At 43.4% G+C, this 23639-nt stretch overlaps 1 protein-coding gene across 1 annotated transcript in view; it reads left to right on the forward strand.

Moving 5' to 3' along the window:
- The window catches only part of Sh (Potassium voltage-gated channel protein Shaker), a gene marked incomplete in the record, with an annotated part of 306734 nt that overhangs the window by 272148 nt on the left and 10947 nt on the right, over positions 1–23639 (forward strand). Inside the window, 3 exon segments of the mRNA XM_070134617.1 lie at positions 4254–4383; positions 15181–15371; positions 17209–17373. Coding sequence (XP_069990718.1) covers positions 4254–4383; positions 15181–15371; positions 17209–17366 — 479 coding nt within the window.

A 23639-nucleotide genomic window follows, 5' to 3' on the forward strand; every position in this document is an offset into this window, starting at 1 on the left:
CTCGTCTTCTGATATAATTGTCTTCTGTGTCTTCCTTTTATCTTTCTCTTTCCTTCTTTATTTCCCTGATGTTACTGCTCCGACTTTTACTACTACTATTACTATTCTCCTTCTTCTTAATCTTCTTCTTCATACCCTTCTTCTTCCTCGTAATTTTCGTTTTCTTTTTCCTTATCTTCTTCATCCTCTTTTTCTTCCCCTCCATCCTCTTTCTCCTTATCTCCTCCTTCCTTCCTTCCTTAACCTCTTTCCTCTTCTTCTATCTTCCTTTTCCTCTTCTTTTCTTCTCCTCCTCCTTCCTTCTTTCTCATCATCCTTTCCTCTCCTCTTCCTCCTTTCTCCTCCTTCCTCCTTTCACATTCATCATCTTTCTTCTTCCTTCTCCTTCCTTCCTTCCTCCTTTCTCCTCTTCCTCCTCCTCCTTTCTCCTCTTCCTCCTCCTCCTCCTCTGTCCTCCTCCTCCTCCTCCTCCTCCCTCCTCCTCCTCCTTTCTCCTCCTTTTCTCCCCTCCTCCTCCTCCTTCCTTTCTTCCTCCTCCTCCTCCTCCTCCTCCTCCTCCTCCCTCCTCCTTTCTCCTCCTCCTCCCTCCTCCCTTTCTCCTCCTCCTCCTCCTCCTCCTCCTTTCTCCTCCTCCTCCTCCTCCTCCTCCTCTTTTCTCCTCCTCCTCCTTTCTCCCCCTCCTCCTCCTTTCTCCCCCTCCTCCCCCTTCCTTCTTTCTTCCTCCTCCTCCTCGGCGAGATGACCCGAATCGACCCGAATAGATCCGAATAAACCCGAATAAACCCGAATAGACCCGAATAGCCACCACAGGCTTGCGTCGGACAAGCCAAGCCATTCGAGTTGACAGCAAGTTGACAGCTGATGACTCAACTGTCTTGGCAATTATTGCGTCCGGGCGGTTGGGTGGATTGCCACGTGTTGGTGTTTATTGACTGTTTGTGTTTGTTTGTTTGTTTGTGAGTGTTTAAGTGTGATTGTGTGCGTGTGTTTTGAAGTGTGAGTTTGTTGGAGAGGTTGTGTGCGTTTTAAGTGTGTTTTGTGGGTGTATTTTAAGTGTTTTGTGTGTGTGTGTGTGTGTGTGTTTTAAGTGCGTGTGCGTGTGTACGTGTGAAAGTTTTATGTGCGTTTGAGAGTTTTAGTGTTTGTTCTATGTATGTTCGTGTTGTGTTTTTATATGTTTGTTTGTGCGTTTATTTGTGCGTCTGTTGATCTTCTGTAATTCACCCGACTGTCTCCGATTTAAAGAACGCTACATAGTGAAAGAAGAAAAAAATAAATATCTAAAACAATGCGATAATATCTCCATAAGAAAGAAAGAAAAAGAAAAAACATAGCAAGCACAGATTCATTCACTCTTCTACAAAAATCGCGCGATCACGAATGGGCAACATTACTATTACCGATGACGTCACAGCATTAGGGTGGCTGATGACGTCCCGCCGTTAGGATTAGCTGATGACGTCATCATTTTAGAGATCGTTAAGTCATTCCTTCACAGACAGACAACCGCGTAACGCTCATAATCATTAGTGGTTGGCCAATACTTTTCCCGGGCGGTAATGATAGCCGTGTACATTGAAGCGGTCTCATAAATACGTTATTAGGAGGGGTAATTGCCGGCGCGGTTGCCGTCGACTTCCAGCGCAAGGTGATCTTCTTTTGTTTTCCCGCGCGTTTGATTGTGTTTGTTTTTTAGGTTTGTTGTTGTTGTTTTTTTATATGTGTTAGCTTTTTATTTTTTTCCGTCATTTGTACAGCATTTTGTGTTTCATTCAGTGAACAGTTTGTTTGATTCTTCCAATAACTTTCCTTTTCGATACCGTTGGAACGAAGAGAAAATACGATTTCCTATCTGATATATAAAAGAATATATATATATTTTTTCTTCCACATTCCACCGAATTTGAAAACGAACTAGAATTCTGCCTTTTAATTCTAAAATTAAAATTCAAATTCGAAATGCGTTAACGGCTTTATTCGAATCTTGATAACCGGTTCACCAAAAACAGCTGTTTCTTGACCTTCCCTTCCGGCTCGTAGCAAGAACGGCTGTGCGTGTCCGTGCATGAGGAGGAAGAGTAGGTCTTCTGCGTAACGAATTAACGTGAGTTTGTGTGTGCGTGAGTGCGTGAGTGCGTCGCCAAAGATGTGTCTGATATTGGCCCCCATTTTTCTCGATGTTGCTTGCACTTTTTTGGCCGTCTTTTTTCTCCTTTTGTGGTCAGCTGGAAAGGCGATGATAAGTATTAGTTTGAAATTAATACTCTTGTTATTGTTATTGTTGTTGTTGTTTTTTCCTCTAAAGAATCTATTGTATCTACTCTCCTAAACCATAAAAAAAAATTCCGTAGGTGTTGTTTAATCATTATTTCCCCCATCGGTGTTGTAATGCGTGTGTCCCTGTGGTTTTGTGTGTACCTGTAACGCCCCTTCAGTGTTGTGGAAACTGTGCTTTCGGTCCGCCCCCCGAGCCAAGGCTGCTGCGGCGGGAGGCAGGCAGGCAAGCAGGCAAGCAGGCAGGCAGGCAGGAGGTGACTTCGGGGTTGTTGTGTTCCAGGCGTTGTCTTATTTTCGTCGGCTGTGTACTTCGCTGACGCCGGCTCTGACCGCTCCTGCTTCAAAAGCATCCCGGACGCGTTCTGGTGGGCCGTTGTTACAATGACCACGGTTGGCTATGGAGACATGAGGTAAATTTGGTACACCGCTGCTGCGAACTGCTCCCTATTCTTCTTCCTTCCCCCCCCCCTCCCCCCCATTTATTTGTTGTTATTATTATTTTGTGTGTACGTGTGTGATTTCCGAACTCTTCTTCAGGTTCCTTCGTAAACCCCCTTTCTAACCTAACCTCTTCCCCCTTTCGCCCAAGCCCCCAGTCCGCGCTCCCTTCTTCTCCTCCTCCTCCTCTTCTTCTCTTTTCGTCTTCGTTCTTTCCTTCCGTTCTCCGTCCCTCCCTCTTCCCTTTTTTTCTAATGCAGTGACACAGACCGGCTAGAGTTCCTTACGGCTCTCGGCTTAAGGAACCTTTCGCTTTTTTTTCACTTTTCATTTTTTTTTCTTTTCTTTTTTTATTCCTGAAGGATCGGTTTCAACACAGATCTAGTTCCCCTCCTTCTGTCCCAAGGCGCGTGTGCGTGCGTGTGTGCGGGCCTCCCTAACCAGAGCAGCGGGAGGGGGTCAAGCCCGTACACACACACACACACACACACACACACACACACACACACACACACACACACACACACACACACACACACACACACACACACACACACACACGTCTGAAATCTTGCGGAGGCGTTTTCCTCTTCTCAAGACGTTTGCTCTTTCGGTCCTTCTCCCCTTCCCCCTCCCCCTCTCCCTCTCCTTCTTCCTTCTCCGTGAAGGAGGAAGTTTGTCTCCTTCGAAGGGTTGGAGAGAGAGAGGGAGGCAAAGGGGAGGGGAGAGAGAATAACTGAATGACTCTCTCTCTCTCTCTCTCGCTCTCGCTCTCGCTCTCTTCTCTCTCTCTCTCTCTCTCTCTCTCTCTCTCCTCTCTCTCTCTCTCTCTCTCTCTCTCTCTCTCTCACTCTCTCCTCTCTCTCTGTCTGTCTCTGTCTGTCTGTCTCTCTCTCTCTCTCTCTCTCTCTCTCTCTCTCTCTCTCTCTCTCTCTCTCTCTCTCTCTCTCTCTCTCTCTCTCTCTCTCTCTCTCTCTTTTCTGTTATCTTCCCCCTAGGAAAATCTCTCTTCAGTATCCTCACCTTTTTTCTCTCTTCTCTCTTCATCTCTCTCTTTACTAGCTACCGCCTCCCTAAGAGCGAACGCACAAACACACGCACACACACACACACACACACACACACACACACACACACACACACACACACACACACACACACACACACACACACAACACACACACACACACACACACAACACACACACACACGTCGTTTCCCTACACTGTCCTTCAGGATCGCCCCCCCCCTCTCACTCTCTCCCCCTTCCCCCTTCAGTTATCCCTCCCTCCCTTCTCTCTCATCCAATCCCGCACCAAATCCTTTTAATTTGACATCATTATTTTTATTTGACTTCCACCGTCGCCATCTTCTCGTCCTCTCTTTCTTCATCTGCATCTCCGCGCCTACCATCATTTCCTTTTCACCTCTTTTTTTATTTCCTCTTCATCTCCTCCTTCTTCTTCTTCTTCTTCTTCTTCTTCTTCTTCTTCTCTCTCTCTAGGGAGGAGGCCTCAATGTGTCTGTTCCCATTGCAGGTGTGGTTCTCTTCTCAAGCGCTGTCTACTTCGCCGAGGCAGGTTCAGAAAAATCTCACTTCAAGTCAATTCCCGATGCCTTCTGGTGGGCCGTCGTCACCATGACAACTGTGGGCTATGGAGACATGACGTACGGTTCTTCTTAGAGCCTCTTTTCCCCCCCCGCCCGCCCCCGCCCCCCTTCCCCCCACTCCCTACACTCCCCTCCCCTCCCCCGAACACCCTCCCCCCCTGCCCCCTTTTAAATAATGTATTAATTCCCTGTACACTTTTTTTTTTTATTAATTCTCCCCCATGCCTCCCCCTCCCCCTCCCCACCAAAAAAAAAATATATATATATACTCCCCACTTGTTTGGCTGGAGTTGCATGCCTAACTGTCAAGCACCGGCCAAGTAACACCCCCCTTCACCCCCCCACCCCCCTCTCTGAGCTGTCAAGAGGTCTCACCCCCCCACCCCCCAAAAAAAATACCCCCTCACTTTTTTGTTTTTTGGAATTGTTGATTTTATCTATTGCTATTTTAAATTCTCTTCTCTCTCTCTCAGTAATATATATAAAAAAAAAATGCTCACTTCAAGCATGGACACATTATTAATACCTAGATGAGTTACTCTTTCATAGAATTCTTAAAAGCACGATTCGCTCTTTTCTTTTTTCATAATTACCGCCTATATTTGAAAGTTATTCACTCCCTCTTTTTGGTAAACCTAAATGCAGCATGGGAACACATTTGTCTATCACCACGGCAGGCTCACCAGGCTGCTGTCATCATGATTTCACCTTTTTTCTCTCCTTCGACTCCCTTAAACGGACTCACCCGAACCCAATCTCAAAAAAAAAATAAATAAAAAACAGATTTAAAGAAATTTAAAAAATTATTGCATGATTCAAAAAACACACTCGACCCGACAAACTCCGTCGCATGCACTCTTGACTGGTCACACTTTCCCCCCCACCCCCTCGCCCCCGCCCCGCCCCCGCCCCCCACCCTACCCTCCTCCCAGTAAAAAGCATGAACGCAATCACGCTAGCATGTAAAAAAAAAAAAAGTCCTGTTTTCACCCTTACTGTATGTCTCTGAAGCCCGGCGCGGACATCCGAACACCGTCATCACATGGGTCTCTTTAACGTTGCATTGGTGACAACTCGTTCGAACACTCCCGTGACTGCAACTACGAACACGTGCAGATACACTCAAAAAAAAAAAAAAAAAAAGAAACAGACAAGTTAAAATGCTAAGGGGAGGGAGAATTGATATAAACTAAATACAAGACATCATAGTTAACTCATAATCAACTCATTTTTTTCAACAAAGGCACGCCAGTTGGGCACGTTAAGATGGGTATTAAAAAAAAAAAAAAAAAACACTAACTCGTCTCCTCTTTTGCCTCCCCCCCACCCCCCCACCCCCCACCCCCGCCCCGCGCTCCTCCCGCCGTGTCACGTGACTGCCGCCGTGAGCCTTGTTGCCATTCATTGAGCCTTCCATTTCACTCACGCTCCGGGCTTCACGAGGGGCGGCGGGGTGGGCGGGGTGGGGTGGGGGAGGGGCGTTTGCTTCGTGAGATGTGCCCTCGAGTGAGAGGCACATGGCGACATGCAGATGCACGTGCATGCTGACGTGCAGACACACACACATACATACATTCATATTCACTCTTACATATACAGTACACATACAGTACACACGCAAAATCTGATAGATATGTAGACAGATGTAGGTATGTAAATATATGTGTATGTATGTGTGTGTATATTTATATCTATCTATCTATCTATCTATCTATATATATATATATATATATATATATATATATGTATATATATATATATGTATGTATGTATGTATGTATGTATATATATATATATATATGTATGTATGTATGTATGTATGTATGTATGTATATATATATATATATATATATGTATGTATGTATGTATATATATATATATATATATATATATATATATGTATGTATGTATGTATGTATATATATATATATATATATATATATATATATATATATATATATATACATACATATAGATAGATAGATGTGTATGTGTGTGTGTATGTATGTATGTGTATATGTATATATATATACACATGTATATGTATATATATATATGTATGTATGTATGTATATACACATGTATGTATATATGTTTATATATATGTATGTATGTATTTATAGGTAGATCGATAGATGTTTGTGTGTGTGCGCGCGCACTCGCGCGCGCCGTTTCCTCATACATACATATATCCATACAAACATATAGATAAATCCAGACACATATAACCAGTCCATATACAGTAATGGCATAAGAGACCTCGCAGAAGTCAAGCGAAGTGCACCCGGCCTCGACACGAAAGGCTGACTGGTCCATTTGCTGTTGATAACCCGCGCTCCCTTTCCTTTCACTCGAGATGCCAGATAGACATTTAACGCCTGATTGCTGCCCCGTCTTGAGATGATAATAATAATAATGATAATATTCCACACGAAGAGACATAATGATAGATGATGTTAAAGATGATAATAAATTATGAGAGTGAGAGATTTGATTGTGCTTTAGAGGCCATCTCTGTAGGTTAAATTACCCCCACGCGGTTTCACTTTATTTTTAATGAATCAAGATAATATTGAAACACACAAAAAACAGACACAATATCACACACATCCGTAGTTGAAGCCACGCTCTCTGCATGTGTGTTCGTTATCCTCACTGTCTCCTCCTTATATTTACACTGACCAATCCACAGTTTCCTTTTGTGATGTTATTCTCACCGAGTTTATTAGTGACTCTTCTAAAAAAAAAAAACTTGAAACTGACACATTTTGGACAGTTATTATTATTTTTAATTCTTTATTTTCATTTCCGTTGTGGAGTGAAGTCTATATTGCACTCAACTAGCAAGAGTGAGTGAGAAAGAGAGAGAGAAAGAGTGCGTGTTCTTGGACAATATAGCATGATTTTTTTTCCGTTTTTCTTCCAAGGAACACGCCCGCCTATTTGAAGCCTGCACTCGCTTTTTTCTACTGAAATTATATATATGATTATTTCTGTTCATATATGTATATACATATATATATATATATATATATATATATATATATATATATATATATATATATATATATATATATATATATATATATATATATACGTATGTATATATATTGTATATATATTTTTATATATATATATATATATATATATATATATATATATATATATATATATATATATATATATATATATATACGTATATACGTATATCCTTGTATCATATTCTAGAAAGTTTTAGAATCTTTAATCCCAGATTTCTCTTCTATTTGCATAACTTGATTTCGTGAACTTTGAATGATCTCAGTCGCTTCATTCGGAACCGAAACTTCTAGAACATGATACCATAACAACGCTTCGGCTTTCTTTTGATATATATATAAGCTCTTTATTCTTATTGAACTTATTTCCTCACTTTACTACTTACAAAAAAAAAAAGCTTTCCAAATACCACACAGTTTGTATCCAATCCTCTTTAGTCCCCAACAAAACTTTTATACTTTTTGACATCCTCTTTTCCCCCCCGTTCTCGATAGAGAATCCAAACCCTTGATGATGATGATCCTTATACTGTCAACCCCCTTATACTTCCGCTGCCATTCCTCGATTTGATTTTTTTTAACCTATTCTTCCCAAAACCTCAGGAACTTTGATTTTCCCATTAATATATGCTAATTACCAAATCCAGTGTTCCCTTTTTTTTGGTAATTCTTATATTTTACAAGAAGAATAATTTCATGATAACAAAGGCCTTCCCCCTTTTAAAACCACTGTCCTTTTTCCCGCCTTTTTTTTAATCGAATTTAATTTCATTTTTATAAGAAAAAAAAGATGGTATAGGATGCTTCTAAGTGTTCAAAGAACTTATTCATTTTGGTCTTTTGTCAGGAAATTTAAACTATCCACTACCATGCATATACTGAGTAAACAAACCTAATATATGTTTTTTAGAATATGTCATAGGTATATCCCTTTTTTTTTTTACTATCCATCGTAACAACTGTTCTTGTAGACCATCTCTTTAAATTCAAAGACATTCTGCAGTGTTAATTCCTCTCTTAATATTAGACTATAAATAAAAAAAGAGAAAAAAAATTATATGTATTTCTGTAATGGATAGAACCCCCCACCCCCCCTCTCTGATTCTCCCCCTGCCCCCCCCCTCCCCCCCTTCACCCTCGCCAGTCAGACTCTCTTGTTAGTCATACTTGACCCCCCCCCCTCCCCCCTCTCGCCCTCCAAGCTATCGCCCCCTCACCCCCTCCCTCACCCCCACCACCTTTACCATTGTCAAGTAGAAAGTGTGCATTGTCCTTCCTTCTATAGCATACTCGAGAACCCTTCACCCTTCACCCCCACTCCCCCTACTCCCCCACCCCCACCCCCCACTTCCCCTCAAACTTAACCCTTTTTTTTTAATCCTTTCACTCTAGTTCAATACTTCCCTTAATGCACTAAAAAATCCTAACTTTATTGTGATTCGAATATGTATATTTTTTTTGTATATCTTTTGGTGATTTCGTGGAATAGATATATATATAGATATATTTTTTTAAACTAGTGAATTGTAGGATATATTTTTTTCTTGTAGTTTTTATGGCAATTTGTTGTATATTAGTAGGTTAGAATGTTTAAATACAGGTATGATGTTTATTTGTTTTTGATATATATATAGAGTTTGTGTTTTTTTTATTTGTTGTTCTCGAAACATAATTATATATTTCAAGGGAGTATTATATTTAGATATTCTACGAATAGTTTGATAGTTTTAGATATTTCTTATTTTTATCATCATTATCATTTTAAATCAATCCATTGATGGGTGGCTTATCGGTCCTAAAAAAAAAAGAATTAAAAAAAAAAGTTAATTTCCATATGTTGAAGCGTTCAATACAAAAAAAAAATATGTACATTTTCCCTATCACTATTTGTTTTTTTTTTTGTTTTTGTTTTTTTCAAAGGACAAAAGACCACGTGTTCTCAACCTGTTATATAGCCATATTTCTTTCAAATCCCAAACTTGTAGTCGCTTCTAAGACTAAACCCTAAGCCAGAACTGTTTTTTACCTGATGTGACCCAAGATACTCATAATCTAGCCTAGCCTAGCCTATATTACTCGACCTAACCTAGCCTGACCTGTTGTCCTCTTCCTCACTTTTCCCCTGCACCTCCTCCTCTTCCTCTGCCTCTACCTATGCCTCTTCTTTCTCCTCCTCCTCCTCCACTCCTCCACATCCACCTCTACCTCTTCTCCCCCTCCTTCTCCTCATCTTCCTCTTCCTCCTCCTCCTCCTCCTCCTCATCCTCATCCTCATCCTGCTCATCCTCCTCCTCCCTCCTCCTCCCTCCGCCACATTCACCTCTACCTCCTCTTCCTCCTTCTCCTCCATTTCCTCCTCTTCCCCCTCCTCCTACTCCTCTTCCTCTTTCTCCTCCTCCTTCGCCTCCGTGTCCACCTCTACCATCTCCTCTTCCTCCTCTTTCACCTCCTCTTCTTTCTCCTCCTCCTTCACCTCCTCCTCTTCTTCCTCTTCCTTTCTTCCTCTTCCTCTTCTTCTTTCTCCTCCTCCTCCTCTTTCTCTTCCTCCTCCTCCTCTCATCCTTCTCCTCCTTCTCCCCACCTCTGCCACATCCACGTCTACCTCCTCCTCCTCTTTCTCCTCTTCCTCTTCCTCTACCTCCTCCTCCTCTTTCTCTTCCTCCTCTTTCTCTTCCTCTTTCTCTTCTTCCTCTTCTTTCTTCTCTTCTTCCTCCTCCTCCTCTTCGATTTTGATGTCCCTACTCCCCTACCCCTGTACTTGACCTCAATAATGTTTATTCCCTGATATCCCTCTTCCTGACATTCCTTTCTCCCAATTCTCTCTTTCGTATGGCCTTCTTATCCCCTTTCTCTGTCTATCTCTCCACCTCTTTCTCGTTGATATTTTGTTCTTCTATTTCATTAACCCTTTTCCCTTTCCTCTTTTCTGTTCTCTCTTTTTCCTATTTCTTCTTCTCTTTCTCTTTTCCTATTTCTCTTTCTCTCTTTTTTTTCTTTTATCTTTCTTCTTCTTTCTTCCTTTTGCCTTTTTCTCCCCGTATTCTTTCTCCCTTTTTCTCCTTTTGTCCTTTTGTCTTTTCTCTGATTCCTTATTTCCTGTTCCTTTATCCCCTTCTCCTTTATTCCTTATTCGTTATCTCTTCTCTCTTCCCTTTTCCCTCTTTCATTCTTCTATTCTCCCTTTTACTTCTTCCTTATCCTTCTTCCTCCCTTCCCCTGTTCTCCCTATTCTCCCCCATTATCCCCCTCTTCCCTCTTCTCCCTTTTGCTTTTCTCTCCCCCCTCTTCTCTTTTCCATTTTACTTCTCCCTTCCCCCTCTCCCCCCTTCTCCCCCTCTTCCCTTCTCCCTTTTGCTTCCCCCTTCCTCTTCTTCCCCCTTTATCCCTTCTCCTTTTTACTTCCCCCTTATCCCCCTTTAATCCCTTCTCCCTTCTCCCTTTTACTCTCCCCTCTCCCTCTTCTCCCCCCTTATCCCCATCTCCCTTTTCTCCCCTTGTTCTCCCTCTTCTCCCCCTCTTCCCTTCTTCCCTTCTCCCTTTTCTTTCCTCCTTCCCCCATCTTCCCCCTTATCCCCCCCTCTTCCCTTCTCCCTTTTGCTTCCCCCTTCCTCCTCATTCCCCTCTTCCCTTCTTCCCATCTCCCTTTTACTACCTCCTTCCCCCTCTTCCCCCTTTATCCCTCTTCCCCCTTTATCCCTCTTCCCTTCTCCCTTTTGCTTCCCCCTTCCTCCTCATTCCCCTCTTCCCTTCTTCCCATCTCCCTTTTACTACCTCCTTCCCCCTCTTCCCCCTTTATCCCTCTTCCCCCTTTATCCCTCTTCCCTTCTCCCTTTTGCTTCCCCCTTCCTCCTCATTCCCCTCTTCCCTTCTTCCCTTCTCCCTTTTCTTTCCTCCTTCCCCCTCTTCTCCCTCTTCCCCCTTTATCCCTCTTCCCTTCTCCCTTTTACTTCCCCCTTCCTCGTCATTCCCCTCTTCCCTTCTTCCCATCTCCCTTTTACTACCTCCTTCCCCCTCTCCCCTTTATCCCCCTTTATCCCTCTTCCCTTCTCCCTTTTGCTTCCCCCTTCCTCCTCATTCCCCTCTTCCCTTCTTCCCATCTCCCTTTTACTACCTCCTTCCCCCTCTTCTCCCTCTTCCCCCTTTATCCCTCTTCCCCCTTTATCCCTCTTCCCTTCTCCCTTTTGCTTCCCCATTTTATCCCCCAAAATGATCATTGTTCGTTCATTTACATTTTCCCGGGTAAATTATGGATACTCAGTTGCTATTTCCCCTTTTTTACCATAGCCGATCCCTTCAAAGGACAGGTGGTAATAAGCCTAGGTTCAGTTTGCAACGAAAGTAGATATTTGATTATTACTATTAATCAATTAATTCATTAATATATATATATATAATTTTTTTTATTTTGGATATATATACTGCAAGCACAGATACCTATATTTTTGTGAACAGGTTTTTTTTATTTTTTTTTTAAAGGGTTCTATACTCTGATAATTTACAGTCTCGGCCATTCCGCAGCTTTTTCCATTAATTTTAGTCTTAGAGTCTGTACATTTTGTAGATGACTGCAGTATTCATCTCTTTATGCCTTGTGAGAGAGACCAGAGACCGGAAGATCCTATTTTTTATATATATCATAAAATGAAAACAAATGAAGAGAGAGAGAAAAAAATCACAATAAAAATTACACCAAAAGGAAAAAAAAACAATGTGTCAGAATCAACGAACCAGGAGAATAGATAGAAAATAATAATAATGATAATAATAACAGTAGTAATGGAAATAATGACAATAATAACATGAATTACTCCTTAGTTTTCTTTCTGGAATGTCAAGTAAATAACAGGTCTCTGGTTTGCCTCACGGTCGAGTAACCAGTCTAAGGGTATCACTCTTCTAAAGGTATTGAGAGGTTGAAATCTCCTCTAACTTATTTTTAGTCAGTTCTCTTCTCTTAGGCTAGATGAATATATATAAAAAAAGAGTCATAGCGAGACATTGCCACTTCTTGAGCTTGCCTGTCATCTCTGTCTACCTCATTTTCCTCCTTTTTTTCTTCTTTTTAATGAAATGAATTCTTAAGTGATGGTTGTAAAATGTTGTTCGCGCGGTAGGTCGGGTTAAAAAAATTATATAGGGTGTGAATGGCTTTTTATTAACTTTTTTTTTTTTATTTTGAGGGGGTGTTGTGACTGACATACGAAAGTTTAGCTGTTCCTTCTCTCTTTTTTCCACTTTTATTTTCTTTCCTTCTGACTTTCATTCTTCCTGTGCTTCCTCTTTATATTTCTTTTTTTGATATTTGTCGAGTGTTAGGTTCCATAGCCAGGGTTCGTTGAGAATGAATGAAGCTTTCAAAAGTTGTTGTGTTGTGCTAAATGCTCCGTTTGGTGGGCCTAGGTTAGAAGAGGGGAGAAGATAGAGGATGTAGGCCTATGGAGAAGGAATTGGAGGAGGACGAGGAGGAGGGGGAATTGGGAGAAACAAAGAATAGGAAGGAAAATGAGCCCGGGTACTTTTTAAGTCTCGGTTCTCAGTGTCAGTGGTGCAGGGAGAATGATCAGCAATGGTCAGGAGTTACGTTTGGGTCATCTGGCTGACCTATAATTTAGGGCAAAGGGGTGCATTCTGTAGGTAGACATACATAAATAGATAGGTAAGCAAGACCATTCTGTAGGTAGACATAGATAGGTAAGCAAGATCATTCTGTAGGTAGACATAGATAGGTAAGCAAGATCATTCTGTAGGTAGAAACATAGGTAGGTAGACAAGACCATTCAGTAGGCAAAGGCATGTATATACAGATAGGTAGGTTAAACAAAACCATTATGTAGGCTAACACATAGATAAATAAACAGGTAGAAGGCAGACACATAGACAAATAAACAGGTAGAAGGCAGACACATAGATAAATAAACAGGGAGAAAGCAAACACATAGATAAAACAAACAGGTAAAAGCAAACACATAGATAAAACAAACAGGTAGAAAGCAGACACATAGATAAAACAAACAGGCAGAAGGCAGACACATAGATAAATAAACAGATAGAAGGCAAACACATAGACAAACAAACAGGTAGAAAGCAAACACACAGATAAAACAAACAGGTAGATACACACCCAGATAGACACTATATATATATATATAAACCTCGAAATATCAATATGAATAATTCCTCCGCCCCTTGTTTGGCCTATCATAAGCTCAAGTCTGGCGCCGGCTGCCTCGACCGCGCAAGTTGAAAGGAGTCGGATAGTGTAGCCAATATTGCCCGCCCTCCGTTTATGAGAGTTTAGTGGTTAGGAAGCAAGGTCGTGGCCGGGGTTATAACATGGGGAGAGAGAGGGAGAGAGGGAGGGAGGTGAAAGAGGGGGGGAAGGAGGGAGAGGGGGGGGGGGTAGAGAGAAAGAGGGAGGGGGGAAGAGAGAAAGAGAGAGGGGGAGGAGAGAGAAAGACAGAGAGGGAGGAGGAGAGAGAGGGAGAGAGGGGGGAAGAGAGAAAGAGAGAGAGGGGAAGAGAGAAAGAGAGAGGGGGGGAAGAGAGAAAGATAGAGAGAGAGGGGGGGGGAGAGAGAAAGTGGGGTGAGAGAGAGAAAGAGGGGGAGGGAGAGAGAGAGAAAGAGGGGGAGGGAGAGAGAGAGAAAGAGGGGGGGGGGCTCGATTCTAGAGGTGTGTGTTGAGATTTTAGGGAGACGAGAGGGACATCTCAGGATTTTTAAAAAAATATTTCATAATGTTTGTTCGTTTCGTGTGAGTTTTTTTTTTCTTATTTTCTTCTTTTTCCCTCTCTCTCTCTCTCTCTCTCCCTTCTTAGGGTAGGTGGAGATAAGAGCTTAGGCGAGGAGGTATCTTGTTTTGCCGGCTGTAGAAACATGGATAGATCTATCTCATCCGGTTATATATATATATATATGTACATGGAACGTTTTTTTTTTCTTTTTTCGTTTTTTTACATAATATAAGATGGACTGACAGACTGCGCATTGGTGATTTTGAGTAGATAATATGACTTTGCTTTTTGTTTTGATGAGAACACCTAAGATACAATTAGCCAAGCATAATGGCATTGATTGACAGCTTGGTAGGTGAGCCTCGATGAATGACTAATGGTTTCTGATAAAATTCAAAAGCTTAGGTGAGCCTTGTAGTAAAATGTAGGAAGATTGTTATGAAATAGTTCAGGCTTTTGACCAACTCTTAGTCTCATAGCAGTGGTTTGGACTTTGTAAAGTAAGAGATTCTGATGTATTATTCTATGATATAAGTGATATATATATATATGTGTGTGGAGGAAGTGTGATTTATATTCTTAGGATAGATCATTATTGCAGTCAGTATACAAGTTTAAAAGATATTTATTTGCAAGACACCTTTTTTAGACATTTCATTGACATAGTGATTTTAAAGAATATATATATGCTAATTCATTCAAGCAATTTTAATGTTTTACGTTTAAAAAAGAAGTATTTGTTTAAAAGGAAAGCATTCATAGTAGAACCAGCTTTCTGTTACCTGATCAGATAACTCAGAAATCTCTAAATCACAACTGCCACAACAGGAACCACAAACAACCCCCTTTTAACCCCCACCTTTAACACACAGACACACACACCCGATTCCCCCCCACACTCCCCACCCACCTACACGTACCCTCTCCCACGATCCCCCCACACATACCCTCTCTCCCTCCCACCCACCCACACATACCCTCTCTCCCACACACACCCCCACACATATACCCTTTCCCACGCCCCACGACACCCCTCCCCCCCGCCCCCCGCTACCCCGTCGAGAGCTGACCCGTGTCTTCCTCAGGCCCGTCGGAGTGTGGGGGAAAATTGTGGGGTCCTTATGCGCCATCGCTGGTGTGTTGACGATTGCTTTGCCCGTCCCTGTCATCGTTTCAAATTTCAATTACTTCTACCATCGGGAGACAGACCAAGAAGAGATGCAGAGTCAGAACTTCAACCACGTCACCAGTTGCCCGTACCTTCCTGGCACTGTTGGTAAGTTGGTTGGCTGTTGTTTTTTTTTCTGTTGTGGTTTGGTATATTCGTTTTTTTTTTTTTTTTTTTTTTTGAAGGGGGGTGGGTATTTTTTTTGGGGGGAGGGGAAGGAGGGGAGGGAGGGGGGGAGAAAGTGGGGTTATCAGGTTCTTTTTCTTTTTCTTTTCCATTCATTCTTTCTCTCGGGGTTTGACTCCCTTTTTTTTGTATATATATAGTCTTGGGGAAGGAGGGGAAAGAGGGGAAAGAGGGGGAAAGGGGAGAAAAAAAAATGGAGTTATTGAGCGAGGCATAATGGGTCGTTAGGGACTTGGCACTCCCTCGCTGGAACCGCTGGTCATCCGCGCGCCGCCGGTCAAAAAAGACGGGGCTCCGACAATGGCACTGCCTCCCGCGGTGCCAACAGCTGATGTCCTGCCCTCGACGTCGCGTCCCGGTGGTTCCTTTGTGTCCCTCGGAGGCACGTGGGCGCCCTCACAAGACGCGGTGATTAACAACCTCGTTAATGAGACCCTTAGCCCACCCGACGCCATTTCTCTGAGCGGGGCATCTCTCCCTCGCTCTTAGGAGGGGCGGTTTGGTGGGCGTGGGTCGTGAGCTCGTCCCGGTGGAGGGCGTTGTGTCTCGGGGGTCAGTGGGCGAGGGTTTTTTTTATCCTTGCTCTGGGCGGGGTGGGTGGGGGCGGAGGGATGGGGAGGGGGTCATTAGCGGGGTGCGACAGGGTGCTTAGAGTCAAATAGAGATAATTAGGGCGGGAGTGATTAGGTTCTACAAGGAATGCCCCGCTGGGTGAGGTGACAGGGGGGGGGGGGGAGGGAGGGAGGGGAGGAGATGAAATAGAGGGGGGGGAAGGAAGGGAAGCTTAGAGGGCAGGAAGGAGAGAGAGGGGGGAGGGAGAGGGAGGGATGGAATAGGAGGGAGGGAAGGAGAGAGAGGGAGGGAAGGATAGAAGAATGGGAGGGCGGGATAAGTAAAGAAGAGGGAGGAAGGGTTAGAGGGCTAGGAGGGAGAGAGGAGGGAAGGATAAAGAAATAGAGGGAGCAGAATGGAGGGTATAAGGTAAAAGGGGGGGAGGGGAGGGCAGGTAGGGAGGGAGGGAGAGACAAAAAAGGAGGGACTTTTTTTGTTAAAGTTATTACCTAACTTAGATTTTAAGGCGAGAGAAAGTATAGTTTTATTGACACCATCTCATTTTTTTGCATTGTAAATAAACTTGATGTTAATTTAAATATAAAGAACTTTTATCAGATAACTTATCATTTCATGAAGTTATTTCTGATTATTCAAGATTTTGTATTAGAATATTTAATTGTGAATTAGAATGATCTTTAGTAACGGATCACTATATATATTTAAAAGTTAAGGAGATTCATAAATAAAAACATTTTTTGCCAATTTCATTTTGCTGTCATGTGTCAGACATTTTACTGTCCCCATTGGTATGACACCCCCAAGCACATAAGAGAAATGACATATGGCATAACGCAGAAATCCCACAGGATACCAAAATCTCCAACATGACACCGAAATTCCCCCCACATGACACAAAAAAATCCCTAGACATGACACAAAAAATGACACCAAAAATCCCCCACATGACACAAAAAATCCCTAGACATGACACAAAAAACACCAAAAATCCCCCATGACAAAAAAAGACCAAAAATCCCCCACATGACAAAAAAGACCAAAATCCCGCCACATGACACAAAAAAAAATCCCCCCACATGACACAAAAAAAAGACCAAAAACCCGCCACACGACACAAAAAAAACACCAACCCCTCCCCCCCAAAAAAAAGGTCCACCACGCCCCTAACCTCCTCGCCGCCCCACAGGCCAGCACCTGAAGAAGGACTCCTTATCGGAATCCTCGTCCGATATCATGGAGCTTGAGGAAGGTATGCTCATGCAACACGATCTCAGTAAAAAGCAGAATTGCAACCCCCGCCACAACAACAATATAAACGCCATGAGCATCGAGACTGATGTCTGACACTTGTGTGAGTATCGCCGCCGTGAGAGGGCGGCCGTTGTTGCTAGGCTTAGGGCTGGGTTTGGGCTGGGGGCGCCGGGAGGCCCACCGAGGGAGGGGGGCTCCGCATGGGGCGCGCTCCACGCTGCGGGTGTGTGTGTGTGTGTGTGTATATATATGTATATATATGTATATATATGTATATATATGTATGTATATATATATATATATGTATATATATATATATATATATATATATATATATATATATATATATATATATATATATATATATATACATATATATATATGTATATATATATATGTGTGTGTGTGTGTGAATGTATATATGTGTATGAATATATATATGTATGTATATATTTATATGTGTCTTTTTGTGTGTGTGTGAAATTTGCATATGTATGTCTATTTCTATGTATTTGTTTCTCTGTACATTTAGATGTCTAATAGTATATTATGAATGACAGTGATTCAGCAGATTTCAAGAGTAAGTTTTTTATAAAGGTTGAATTTATTTTTTGTTGTTATTATATATCATATTTGCATTGCTGTTGATGCAGGTGTATCCTAACAGTAATGACAGTGATAATTACTGTTAGTATTATAAGCATTATTATCATAACCATTAGTATTAGTGTTATAATTATGTCTATTGGTGTTGTTGTTATTGTTGTTGTTTTCACTTTTGCCATTACAGCTTTTATTACGACTACTATTACTACTATTATTAATGAAAATGTGTGTGAATTGTTAACAAGGGAGAAGGTGAGTGAAACAGTACCCCCCCCCCCCCGTCTTCAAAAAAAGGAAAAGAAAGATAAAAAGTTATTTACTTGTTTAAAGTTTCTATAGATTCAAGAGGCGGTTTTTAAGAAAAGCTTGAAAGTTGGAATCTAAAGCTTTGGCTATTTGCACTCTCTTTCTCTTTCCCTGTCTTCTCTCTTTTTCGTTTTTCTCTTTTCTTTTTTTCTCTCTTTCTCTTTCCCTTGTTAGCTGTCTCTTTCTTTCTTTCTTTCTCTCTTACACTCACTGACTTTCTCTCTCTCTCTCTCTCTCTCTCTCTCTCTCTCTCTCTCTCTCTCTCTCTCTCTCTCTCTCTCTCTCTCTCTCTCTCTCTCTCTCTCTCTCTCTCTCTCTCTCTCTCTTCTCTCTCTCTCTCTCTCTCTCTCCCTCCCTCTCCCTCTCCCTCTCCCTCTCCCTCTCCCTCTCCCTCCCTCTCTCCCTCTCCCTCTCTCCCTCTCCCTCTCCCTCTCCCTCTCCCTCTCTCCCACTCTCCCTCGCTCCTTCCCTCCCTTCCTTTCTTCCTTCCCTCTCCCTCCCTCCTTACCCCCCCACCTTCCCTTCCTTTCTTCCTTCCCTCTCCCTCCCTCCTTACCCCCCCACCTTCCCTCCTTCTGTCCTCGCACATAATATAGACTTTACTCGTCCCCTCCCCTCTCCCCCTCCTTCCCTCTCCTCCTTCCTCCCACTCCCCCTTCTCCCCTCTGCCCCCCTTACTACCCCCGCTCCCCTCTCGCCCTCTCCCTCACCCCTCCCCTCTCGCCCTCTTCCCCACCCCCCGCTCCCCTCTCACCCCCACCCCCCGCTCCCCTCTCACCCCCACCCCCTTCTCCCCTCCCCTCTCACCCCCTTCCCCGTTCCCCCTTTCCCACCCCCTACCCCCTCCCCCTTCCCCACTTGACCCGCTGTTAGGTCGAGTGATAAGACACAGAATCGTAGAACAATACTATGGGACTTGAGAGCGAGGAGGCGAGAGGCGGAGCGAAGGATATTGGGGCCAGATATGTGACACGTGGTGGGGATTTTTTTTTTTTTTTTTGATTTTTTTTCGGATTTTTTTTTCTTCGGATTGTTTTCATTCTGATGTTTCTTCTGATTTTTTTTTTCTGATTTGTCTTTTTCTTCTTCTGGTCCTTCTCTTCTTCTGATTCTGATCCTCCTCCTCTTCCTTATTCGTCTTCTTCTCCTTCATCTCCTTCTCCTTCTCCTCTGTATCTCCCCCCTCTCTCTCTCTCTCATTTCCCTCTTTTATCTCATTTTCTCTCTTTCTCTCTCTCCCATTTTCTCTCTTTCTCTCTCTCCCATTTTCTCTCTTTCTCTCATCCTCTCTCTTTCTCTCTCTCATCCTCTCTCTTTCTCTCTCTCATCCTCTCTCTTTCTCTCTCTCATCCTCTCTCTTTCTCTCTCTCATCCTCTCTCTTTCTCTCTCTCATCCTCTCTCTTTCTCTCTCATTCCTCTCTCTTTCTCTCTCATTCCTCTCTCTCTCTCTCTCGCATTCCTTATATTCTCTCTCTCATTCCCCTCTCTTTCTCTCTCTCATTCCTCTATCTCTTTCTCCCTCACCCGTCTTCCCGTTGCCATGGAAACCGAAACAGGTCCAGATTCCCCGCTTCATAATGTTTTGATTTTTTGGTCGATTGAGGCACCGTAGGCCTCACCCCCCCCCCCCCCCCCCCCGCCCGCCATCATCCCCCTAAGCATCCGGTCCGTCTTTCTCTTTCTCTTTCTCTTTCTTGTACTTTTTCTTTTTTCTCTTTCCTTTCTTTTTCTTTATCTTTCTTACTTTCTTATTGTTTTTATTTTTCTCTTTCTTTCTCTTTCCCTTTCTTTCTTTCTCATTCTCTTTCTTTATCTTTATATCTTTCTCTCTCTTTCTTTCTCTTTCTCTCTTTCTCTTTATCTCTCTCTCCTTTTCTTTCTCTATCTTTCTATTTTCTTTCTTTCTCTTTCTCTCTCTTTGTCTTTGTCTTTCTCTTTCTCTCTTTCTTTCTCTTTCTCTATCTTTTTTCTCATTCTTGCAAAGTTTTGTAAGTTTTGAGTATATACGACGCGTGATTAAATAATAATTGCATATAAAGTAAACACACACACACACACACACACACACACACACACACACACACACACACACACACACACACACACACACACACACACACACACACACACACACCCCGACTCGTGCAAATCAACTGCTTATTTTTTGCACCTTTAATTACTTAATTGCCATAGTGGCAGATCGTACACGTCATATCAAATTAAAGTATATGTATAAACAGATGACATAATATGCAAATATATGACGTTTGTTCCTCGTAACTTCTACTTGTTTTTGGTTTTTCTTCTTTAGATAAAAAAAAAAATAAAAAAAATAAGAAAATATATATACAAACATTTAATTAATACTTCTCATTAGTTCCATAGCCTCTTCAATTCTACTTTTTTTTTCTTTATCCGTAAAAAAATAACCACCAAAATATTATTGATGTTTCCCCTTAGGTTCGTATCCCCCTTCATTAAGTCCGGTTTCCCGCCTCTCTGATTTCCAATTATATACTTGCCCTTCCCTCTACCCCCTCCTCTCCCCTCTCCCCCTCTCACTCCCACCTCTCCCTCACTCATTCCACTCCTCATTTCCCACTCTCTCTCACTCCCGTCTTTCCCCACTCGCCCCTCTCACTCTCATCTCTCCCCACTCACCCCTCTCACTCACTTTCTCCCCCTCCCCCCTCATCTCCACTCCCCCCTCCCCCCCTCATCTCCACTCCCCCCTCCCCCCTCATCTCCACTCCCCCTCCCCCCTCCCCCCTCATCTCCACTCCCCCCTCCCTCCCTCATCTCCACTCCCCCTCCCCCCCTCATCTCCACTCCCCCTCCCCCCCTCATCTCCACTCCCCCCTCCCCCCTCCCCCTTTCCCCCCATCTTAATGATAACGATAAAGATAACATAATTATGATGATAACGATAACGAGGACGACAATGATTGTCTGTTTCGCGCGCACACTGTGACGAGTCGTGTGGGTCGTGGTCGTGGTCGGAACTCCCTCGCAGGTCGTCGTTAGACCCCGGAAGTCGTGTCGCAAGACCCCAGATTCCCTCGTACTGAGACCGAGAAGACCGTCGGAGGTCGTCGTTAGACCCCGGAAGTCGTCGAGAGACCTAAGATCAACCCTGGAGGTCGTAGCTTGACCCAAATGTCCCTTTGTAGACCTAAAATTCCGTGTAAGGGTCGTCACAGGTCGTCATAAGACCTAAAAAATTCTTCGTCGACCTTAAATTCCGTCACAGGTCGTCACAAGACCTAAAAATTCTTCGTCGACCTTAAATTCCGTCACAGGTCGTCACAAAACCCCAAAGACCTCCCTCCGTCGACCCAAGATTCCGCAGCAGGTCGTCCCAGGTCGTCGCAAGACCCCCCTAAGACTTCCCGGAGCCTCCAGCAGGTCTCGGGGTCCACGGAGGTCGAGGACGAGTCTCCGATGCCCTTTGGCTGCCTGTGGCTGCGGGTGTTGCCAGGGCGCCCGCACACGACGCCCGTAATTAGAAGGGAGAGCGGAGAAGGAGACAGTTAATGAGAGCGAGTGCAAGAGAGAAGAAGAAGAAGAGGAAGAACGAGTGCAAGAGAGAAGAGGAAGAGGAAGAGAGGGAAGGAGAGGCGAAAGAAAAGGAAAGAGAAGAAGAAGAGGAAGGGCGAGTGCAAGAAAGAAGAGGAAGAGGAAGAGCGAAAAGAAGGAGAAGAAAAGGAAAGAAGAAGAAAATTGATCAGAACTAGGAGTGGAGAAGGAGACGGTTAATGAGAGCGAGTGCAAGTAAGAAGAAGAAGAGAAGGAAGAAGAAGAGGAAGAACGAAAAGAAAATGAAGAGGGAGAGGAAGAACGGGAAGAAGAGGAAGAAAAGTAAAAAGAAGAAGAAAATTGATCAGAACAGATCAGTTAATGAGAGCGAGGCAAAGAAAGAAGATGAAGAAGAAGAAATGGAAGAAGGAAAAAAAGATAAGAGAAAGAAAAAGAAAGAGTGATGAGCTCGGGATAAAAAGAATAAAAATATGAAGAGGAAGAAAAGAAGAAAAAGATGAAGAAGAGGAAAAAAAAGACGAAGAAAATAAGATAGAGAGTCGTTCATGCACCCCTCCCCCCTCCCTCTCCCGCTTCCCCCATCTCCTCCTCTTTCTCCCTTTCTTCTCTTTCCCTTCCTACTTCCTCTTCCTCTTTCTCCTTCTCCTTCTCTTTCATTTCCTATTTCCCCTTCCCCCTTCTCCTTCTACTCCTCTTTCTCCCTTTCTTCTCTTTCCCTTCCTACTTCCTCTTTCTCTTTCTCCTCCATTCTTCTTTCCCTTCCTGCTTTTTTTCCTTCTCCTCGCCTTCTATTTTCCTTTCCTGTTCCCTTTTCCCTTTCTATTCGCCTCAACCCTTCTCCTTCTCTTCCCCCTCCCTTCCTCCTCTCCCCTTTCCCTTCCCTTCCCTTTTCCCTCCCCCTTATCTTCCCTCTTCTCTTCCCCCTCCATTCCCTACCCCCCTCCCCTTCCCCCTCTCCTCTTTCCTCTTTCCATTCCCTTCCCCCTCCTTTCCCCTCCCTTCCCTTCCCATCCCCACCCTCCCCTTACTCGGCACCTAACAAGTGAATTTACTTAATTTGTCTACATCGCCCTTAACCTGTATCGGTTAAGCACTCCCCCCCCCCCCTCTCCCTCAAACTACCTCTCCCCCACACTCCCCCTCTCCTTACCCAGCACCTCCTGCATCCCCTCTCCTTCTCTCCCTCACCTCCTCCTCCAGTTTCCCACTCGTTCTCTCCCCCTCTTCTTCACTTCCCCTTTCCCTCTCCCCCACTTCCCCTCTCTCTCTCCCCCACTTCCCCTCTCTCTCTCCTCCACTTCCCCTCACCCTCTCTCGCTCACTCCCCATGTCCCTCTCCTTCTCCCCCTCACTTTCCCTCTCCTTCTCCTTCCCCCCTACCTCTCTCCCCCTCACTTCCCCTGACCCTCTCTCCCTCTCCCTCACTTTCCCTCCCCCCACTCCCTTTCTCCCTCACCCCCCCCCCCCAGCCCCTTCATCCAGCTCCCCCAACTTGTGCTTGCATTAGCACCTCCGAAATCTCCCATGTTTCACCTCGCAAATAGAAAACAAGAAAAAAAAGAAAAAGAAAAAAACGAAGAAAAAAAAAAGAAGAAAACAAGAAGGAAAAAATGAAGGAATAAAAACAGAAGGAAAAAATGAAGGAATAAAAACAAGGAAAAAATGAAGGAATAAAAACAGAAGGAAAAAATGAAGGAAGAAAAACAAGAAAAAAAATGAAGGAAGATAAAAATGTATATATATATATATATATATATATATATATATATATATATATATATATATATATATATGGAGGGCGATGGAATTCAAATTACCCGCGCCGACCGAGGCTTCTTGCGAGCTGTCTCGGAGAAGAGAAATAATTTATTGAGATCTTCGGTTTGTCTTCCTTGCCGGTGAGGCGCGCTCGATCG

This window comes from Penaeus vannamei, chromosome 20 (assembly GCF_042767895.1).
Source record: "Penaeus vannamei isolate JL-2024 chromosome 20, ASM4276789v1, whole genome shotgun sequence".
Taxonomy (NCBI): domain Eukaryota; kingdom Metazoa; phylum Arthropoda; class Malacostraca; order Decapoda; family Penaeidae; genus Penaeus; species Penaeus vannamei.